The 8,393-nt window shown below is 45.6% G+C and overlaps 1 protein-coding gene across 1 annotated transcript; it reads left to right on the forward strand.

Moving 5' to 3' along the window:
* The first annotated feature begins 2,934 nt into the window (after positions 1 to 2,934).
* Positions 2,935 to 8,003, forward strand: LOC124706496 (MLO-like protein 1). Its single transcript, XM_047238159.1, has 14 exons — positions 2,935 to 3,075; positions 3,201 to 3,258; positions 3,611 to 3,843; positions 4,594 to 4,710; positions 4,790 to 4,844; positions 5,019 to 5,110; positions 5,357 to 5,431; positions 5,508 to 5,596; positions 5,699 to 5,748; positions 6,637 to 6,677; positions 6,923 to 7,132; positions 7,223 to 7,290; positions 7,382 to 7,442; positions 7,526 to 8,003. The coding sequence occupies exons 1-14, from the start codon at positions 2,950 to 2,952 to the stop codon at positions 7,781 to 7,783; spliced, it is 1,533 nt and encodes a 510-aa protein (XP_047094115.1). The 5' UTR covers positions 2,935 to 2,949; the 3' UTR covers positions 7,784 to 8,003.
* Positions 8,004 to 8,393: the final 390 nt, after the last annotated feature.

Below are 8,393 nucleotides of genomic sequence, written 5' to 3' on the forward strand. Positions count from 1 at the left end.
GTGTAATTTCCATCAATTGTTGATCTTCAGAAATATTGCATTCCGACGGTGCTTTTTCCAGCAGAATCCTGACCCCGGTGAGTGATTCTCCAATAATCATGAAACATGCAAAATAGGTGAAATAACATAAGTATCATCTCTAAATATGAAATATATCAATGAATAACATTAAATTATGATATAAAATAGTGATGCAAAATGGACGTATCACAGCCCAACATGGAGTAGGCGGTGGGCCACCGACGCGGCATTATGGCTTCAAGAATGTGGCTGGACGACGTGGTGTTTGCGGAGGAAAATGTGGTGGTGACGAGGGGCGGAGGCGGAGGTCTTGGCGCCGTGTGGCCATTGCGGTCCAACATGGAGTAGGTGGTGGGCCGCCAACACGGCATTACGGCTTCAAGAATGTGGCTGGACGACGAGGTGTTTGCTGAGGCAAATGTTGTGGTGACGAGGGGCAGAGGCAGAGGTGATGGCGCCGTGCGGCTATTGTGGCCCAACATGCAGTAGGTGGTGGGCCGCCGATGCGACATTACGACTTCAAGAATGTGGCTGGATGGCGTGGTGTTTGCGGAGGCAAATGTGGTGGTGACGAGGGGCGGAGGCGGAGCTTTATAGCCGGAGACGAGGCAGGACGAAACTGAGGAAAGGGCTGAACGGATGGCAAGAAGAAGGCGTGATGGCGACGCGTGGGCATGACGCAGCACCGACAAGATGTCTGCACACTTGCAGCCACCTCAGGAACTTCCGCGCCATTAAGAAAAATACTATGAACTCTTCACTTCTCTAAACTATCAACTCTTCACTTCTCTTTATGACAGGCGTTGCCCGCCTAGAGCCACGTCGCCATGGGTTCCCCTCCTCTAGATTGTGGAGTCCTAGCGTGTCCTTTTCACTTGCTCCTAATAAATACCACCTCTATTATAAAATACAAGCCATTCTAGATAGCTAGTTTAGATCATCTCCACTTGAAATCCCCATATAAGATCCGGGGCGTTTGCTTGTATGGGGACGTTGACGAATTTTTTGATTATAGGAGTATGGACCCTGTCACAACCCCCATTTAGGCTTTTTAGTGGTCCTGTATGCCATGTGGTCTATTTTCGTTGGACGTGGTGTTAGCCCACGTCCCCGGTTGCCTCCCTATAGGCTGTGGTTGGCCTGAGGACGTTGGATATTCACGTCGGTCAAAAGTTGCTTATAGGGGACACGACTGGAGGCCACTTTTATATGAAATACAAATTAGCGACCACCGCAACAAATAACATAAATTTGATCATCACCTAAAGAATGGATAGGGCGAGGTGAGTTTTGCCCACCCAAGCAACTCTACGGGTGCCCCATTTGGACCCATAGGGGTTTTTCATTGTTATATGTGGAATTGAAACATCTCAAAAAAAAATCTTGCATAATTATGTGAAAATCGTCCATTATAACAGCGTGCCAATTTGATTTGTAGAAAATATGTAATGATACCGCGGGACCGACCCACTTTTGGCAGAATCAACCCTATAGAGGCCACTTATAGGTTTGTTTGGTTGAACTATTTTTTTTGGGATAATCGTAATCGATAGGAGTTTATTCTATGTGTGCAATTTGATTTTGTAACCGGTATGATTCTTGCCCGAGGGCGCAGTTAAACACGTATCGAAAGTTCCACATATATCATCGATCTTTGACACTGTAGCGGGACTTTTGTTTCTTAGTTTTCTTTTCCTTTTTTTGGCTGTGTGCATCCGTAGTGCCATTAAGGTGGTGCGTTGTTGCAGAGGCTGGGTGTATTTGGTATCTCTCCATATTAATATATTCCCTTTATCGAAAAAAAATATCATCGATCTTTGTACGGGTGAATAAAATTGCAGGACGTTGAAGCACAGCCCGAGAGAAGCAAATGCAATTGCTCATGAATTAAGTACTCTATATATTTTTTTATAAAAGATCTTGTAATTGGACTGATGATCCAAGTATCCAACTAGCTTTATTTTTAGCAAGCTTATGAACGAAGTAAACTTATGAGAAAAGCATATCTCCAAATGTTTGGATTCTTGTGCGGCCAACAAACCAGGCCTTGGTGAGTTGTTGTGGTACGTGCTGCCCGGCGGTCGTCCGTCCCGTGAGCTCCACGTCCGTCTGCTCTCCGTGCATGCTGTAATAATCCAACTCTCTGGCCGGCCCCTCGACACGGTGCACGCGCGCACGCACGCCGGCAGCAGCTTTCACCAGGCGCTGACGCACCATTCCCACTCGCTCCGTTCTCCACCGGCTGCGACAGAGACCAGGCTACAACCGGGTCGGTCTAGAGCTGCGTTCCTTTCACGGGTCACCGGCCTCGTCGGCACGGCACGGGCAGCGACGGCGGCGACCAGGTTCCCGTTGGCACGGCCGGGTCACGCTCGCCGGCAGCGACGGCACGGCCAGCTTCCCGCTGTCCCGTCCCGCTCGACTACGAGGCGCGGGTTACAGTCTGCAGACGGTACACCTTCGCCATGACGGGGTCCCCAACATCAACGCGTCCGTGGCGCGTGGCGCGATCCCGAGATAGCATATGATTCACGAAACCCGCAGCCAGCGATTTAATTCATTGCTAAACTTGGCGCACGCGAATCTGGAAAGAAGTGAAGATATCCTTTTCGGACGCTAGCGACTACTACGTACTGTACACCTCTGTAGCATGTGAACCCGAACACGTCTCTACCAGCTGGGGAGGCCGACGGCGCACGCGGCGAGCCTGCTTCCTCTTCCACCGCAGACGTTATCGGCCAGACCCCACGCCCAACGCTTTACCTTACCTGAGGCACGAGCGAGACAACTGCTCCGGTAATAAAATACGCGACGCGGCCCCGCTCCTCCCCCGGTTCAGTCTGTCCCAGTTTCCGACCACCAGCCACGCGCCGCTAGCTCCCTCCCTGTCCTGTCGCCGGGTTTGCGGCGTCTGCCTCGCGAACCGAGATGGCGGCGGATGAGGCGGAGGAGTCGACGCTGGAGTTCACGCCGACGTGGATCGTCGCGGCGGTCTGCTCCCTCATCGTCCTCATCTCCCTCCTCGCCGAGCGATGCCTCCACTACCTCGGCAAGGTAATCTAAACCACTGCTCAAACGCATCAGCGCCTTTGCCGTTTCGCATCCCTCCATCTTCCGCAGCCATTACTGCGCCCTGCATATCTTGGGTGTTCATCCACTGATCTTGTCCTCTACCGCAGACGTTCAAGAGGAAGAACCAGAAGCCGCTCTACGAGGCCATCCTCAAGGTCAAGGAAGGTACTCAACTACTCATCCCCTATCAATCTCACCTTCCGTTTCCTATCTGCAAGCGATCGGCGTCGTGGCTCGATTCCCAGTCTTCAGTTTTGACTGAGCTGAATCGTGGTCTGGATTTGATCCGTGCCAAGAAACGCATACTATCTCTTTAGGGGTAATTCCGTAAATTTGAGTGCCGCGTAGCAGGAGTCCACTTTCGGCAGCTTTTGCCATCCCTGAAAATCCGTCAAAAGGCCACTCTGTCGGGCCTCGCCCTTTTTGACTCTGTGTGCGCCCGCGCTTGTATAGCCTGTTTTGGGATTGTTCATCTTCTATGTATGGCGAACATAACTCTTCCTTTGCTGCAATGCAGAGCTCATGCTTCTGGGCTTCATCTCCCTGCTGCTCACGGTGTTCCAGGGGATGATCCAGAAGACCTGCATCAGCTCCGGTTGGACGCTCCACATGCTGCCATGCAAAAGGGAGGAACTAGAGGGTGAGGCGGGCCCCGCCAAGGAGCACTTTGTCACGTCCCAGATCATCGGCAGGATCGGGAGGCGGCTGCTCAGCGACGGCGCCGCGGGCCTCGAGATCTGCAAGCAGAAGGTGATTGCACCGTCCCTGCTGCTCACGTTGTCTGTTTTTCTTGGTGGAACCTATCGTACCAGCAGTTTGTTAGAATTGTGGGCCTGTCAAGTTAAGAGTTAGGTACCAATTGTGACTTCTGAGCATGCAAACACTTAATACTTTGGGGACTTGCGTAGCTAGTTTGCTACTGCTACCACTAGTTGATTTGGATCAAAGAGACAGCGCCACGGGGAGGCACACCCCCTATTGTTGTTGCTGTGATGTCGTCGATCTTGATTTGAATGGGATGGAGCCATATTAAATGGGAACATCACTGTCAACACTGCTACGGGGTGGGCATGCAGCTGGCGGGTAGCATAATGCCTAAACTGACAAGGATAGTTGGTTTAAGCACGATGTTTACGATTAGGCCGGTTACTTAAACCTACTAGTAGATGGATTGTTATGTTGCCCTGCTGATTAACTTGCACAGATAAATTGATACGTAATTTAATTTGATTCGAACATTCAAATGGATCTACTCGAAGCATATGGCCATAGCCCATAGGCCCGTCTTTATATATAAAGTCACAAGCATGTGGTTGCTTTCCTTATCATATTGCTCAGGTTGAAGAAACATTCCAAACTGTATTACTTCTATGTTGCACTCGTCCTTCCCGCTCCTTCAGTTTTAAATAATGTTTGAGTTTTTCACCATGGGAATTGAAGAATCTTCAGGTTTCCTTTCGATTTAGTGATTATTATGAACTCTAATGTTTGTTTTAACAGGGGAAAGTTCCGTTGATGTCCCTTGAGGCGATACATCAGTTGCATATTTTCATATTTGTGCTGGCAATTACGCATGTTGTATTCAGTGTTTTGACAATGGTCTTAGGAGGTGCAAAGGTAAGCCCCTTGTGAGTTACGTGCGCTGCGCATTAGCCACGGTAAACCATGTGTTGATTTTCTGTACTCTCTTACTCAGATACATCAATGGAAACAGTGGGAGGATGCAATTCAGAAAGATAATGCTGGAAATGGTATTTGAGCCTTTCTTTCTGTTCATAATTATTACAGTGTCAATGATATACTTGCAGTTTGAGAGCAGTTTTTTTCTCCCTGGAATGAAACTAGATAATGTGTCTGATGAACAAGCAGCTTCATTTAGAATCCCTACAGTTATACCAGGATGATAATACCGTTATAAACTGCAGGGCCAAAGAAAGTGACTGGTGTACACAATTTCGAATTTATCAGGGAGCATTTCAAGGGTATTGGCAAAGATTCTAGAATATTGAGTTGGCTGGTAAGCAATAATGAGCTCTTTTATCAGATATCTTTTTTTTTTGTTGCGAAACTGACCGTAGGATTAAAGTTTTCTATGCCATATTCAACTTTACAGCCATATAAAAAAGGCTTTTTTTTCTTGGATCAGTACTGAAAGATGGGGCGGGGCTATGTGTAGTTTGGGGGCGTTTTGTGCAAACTCTGCCACAGACTGAAAGTGATTAAGTATTGATGAACTAATTAGCCTTCTCCATTTCCCATTCAGCAAAGTTTTTGTAAGCAATTCTATGGATCAGTGGGTAAATCCGACTACACAACAATGCGTCTTGGTTTTATCATGGTAAGCACCATATTTCAATAAGCTAACCTTGTGTGCTTTCCTCGTATGTGAACATGAGGTCATTTTTGGATTGCAGACGCACTGCCGTGGAAACCTGAAATTTGATTTCCATAAATACATGCTGAGGGTATTAGAGTCTGATTTTAAGAAAGTGGTTGGCATAAGGTAAACAATGAGTATCACATATGTTTGTATATTTATATAATACCACTACAAACTAGTTTTCTATGCAAGTTAGCTCAATCTTTTTGTGTCTTATTCTTTTAGCTGGTACTTGTGGGTCTTCGTGGTGATCTTTCTGCTGCTGAATGTTAATGGTAAGGTGTAGTTCATCCATTCTGAAGGCCAGTTGTATATTCGATAATTTCTATTGGCTCCCGAGTCAAATGGTGACTTCTTTTTAAAATTCCAAAAATCGAATTTATAAGTATTTTTTTCCAAAAGAACATTATAAATATGCAGACTTTTATTGAAAGGATGGACAATTTTTTGTGTGATATATAATATTCCCTCCATCAGAAAATATAAGTCCTATTTGTTTTGTTCGTAGTCAACTTTCTTAAGTTTGACCAAGTTCATAAAAAAACATCTGCAATACCAAACAAATGCCAATATATACACATTGAATATATTTCTATATTCTTGGTAAAACTTAATAAAGTTTGGCTTGTAACCAAACAAATACGACTTACATTTAGGGGAATAGGGAGTAGCGAACAATCACACAGGATCTTTTTATGGATATTTAACTTGTAAATACACTTTAAATATTATTTAGAATAGACAGTATCTCTGAAACTAGAGAGTGTAAAATCCTCACTCTTCTATGTCTATTCTTTCCTATAGAACACCCTTGCCGGGTCAGTTTTTGTTCCTTCAAACAGGCAGCTAGGTGCTGCAGTATTTCTGGATTTGAAAACCAGAACAGGCAGCTAGGCGCTGTAGTAACCCTGGGTCGGAAGGAACCACCAGTTGCAGCATTTCAAACATATGCTACGCAAAACTCCAGTTAAGAAAAATAAAGACATATTTACACATTCCAATTTCGAATTGGATTGTTTAACAGTTACGCTAGTAATGGGTGAAAAAACAGAACCTGCCGTGTAATGGTTTAATTCTGCAAAATTGTTTCCTGAAATCTGTCAGTATTTCATGATTTAAGCATCTCGAAGATATCTTACACCCCATATTTTGCTAATCTGCAGGCTGGCACACGTACTTCTGGATTGCATTCATTCCCTTAATTGTAAGTGTGTATAATCCAATACAGTTTTCTCTGTAAATATTACCGCTTCAAGGGCAGTTGGGATACATCACATCATGACAGCGAGCCTCTCGCACTATGATTACACTAAATATACTGACACAATGTCCTTTTAACGCTAACTTTTACAAGACATTATTTAGTGTCCTGCAGAAATATCAACCACACAATGACAGCGTGCAACTAAAAGGCACCATGGGCTTACTAACTCTCTATTATCCCTGCAGCTGCTGTTAGCCGTTGGCACCAAGTTGGAGCACGTCATAGCTCAGTTAGCTCAGGATGTAGCAGAGAAGAACTCCGCAATTGAGGGTGATTTGATTGTAAAACCATCAGATGACCACTTCTGGTTTGGGCGGCCAAAGATTGTCCTGTTCCTAATCCACTTCATCCTCTTCCAGAATGCCTTTGAGATTGCATTCTTCTTCTGGATACTGGTAAGCATCCACTTAATCCCACTTCTAAATTTGGTCCTGTTATGACTCAAATGACTGATGGAAACATTGTTTACCCTATTTCTGCCATAGACCACTTACGGATTCAACTCCTGCATCATGGGGCAAGTTGTTTTTATTGTGCCGAGGCTTGTTATTGGGTACTTTCACACATGTCTCCAACTTCTTCCCCCGTAGGAAAAAAAGCCGAACATGAATTTGTTCTCACGCATTGAATAATCTTACTTGCAGGCTCATCATTCAACTTCTCTGCAGCTACAGCACCCTGCCTTTATACGCAATTGTAACGCAGGTGCAGCAATATTTGATATTTTAAAATGTTTCTAATCGTCTACACTGATAACTGATGCATGTTGTCGTCTTTTGTTTGCAAAGATGGGGAGCTCCTACAAGAAGGAGATCTTCAACGAGCATGTGCAGCAGGGTGTCCTGGGTTGGGCTCAGAAGGTTAAGCTGAAAAAGGGATTCAAGAAGAGCAATACCACAGCAGAATCAACCAGCATCGGCGAGTCAGCAGGACCTTCTGCTAAGATTGAAATGATCAAACGAACATCAGGTGAAGGCAACGATACTACTCCGTTAAACGAGCAGCGCGGGAAGGAAATGAGCAGCGCCGGTGAAAGCATAGAATGATGCAGTTAGAGTAGCGAGTGGCGGTGTCAAAATCAATCGTTCATAGGATCTGTATTTCGGTGCTGTAATGATGCCGCTTATTCTTGTGCAGTAATTATGCAGATAGATCACTCCTCGTAGACAAGGGGTAAAGAGGATTTTGGCCCAGAAAGTTGGCTTATAATCTTTACAGATTTTGGAGAAGCCTGCACAGCAATCGTAAAGAGACCTGTACCCCTTCGCCCGAGAGTACGCTCCCAAGGCGATGAGCCGATTATGTTTTTTTGCATCCTGTCGGCGCAGCCAGCGATTTGCGTGGCTCCTATGGCCTTCAGGTCATGTAGGGAGGGTGGATCTCGGCCCCGTCCGCGGGAGGGCTCCCTTTTTCCACAGTGAAGCCTAGGTTGAAGAGGTTTCCATGGTACCCAAAAGAGTCTGCAAGCTGGAATTTTTGTATGATCTCTACAGTTAACTCCAGTTTGACCTCCTGGGCATTGTTTCTTAAAACACCGAGTCAATCAACATGTAGCAGAAGACCATAGACAGAGTTAGCCTAGTCTAAACTATTCCACTCACACCATTTGGTTTGCAAACCATTACCTTTGATACAAGTTTTCTTTTTTTTTTTGCT

The sequence above is a fragment of the Lolium rigidum genome, chromosome 4 (genome assembly GCF_022539505.1).
Source record: "Lolium rigidum isolate FL_2022 chromosome 4, APGP_CSIRO_Lrig_0.1, whole genome shotgun sequence".
NCBI lineage: Eukaryota > Viridiplantae > Streptophyta > Magnoliopsida > Poales > Poaceae > Lolium > Lolium rigidum.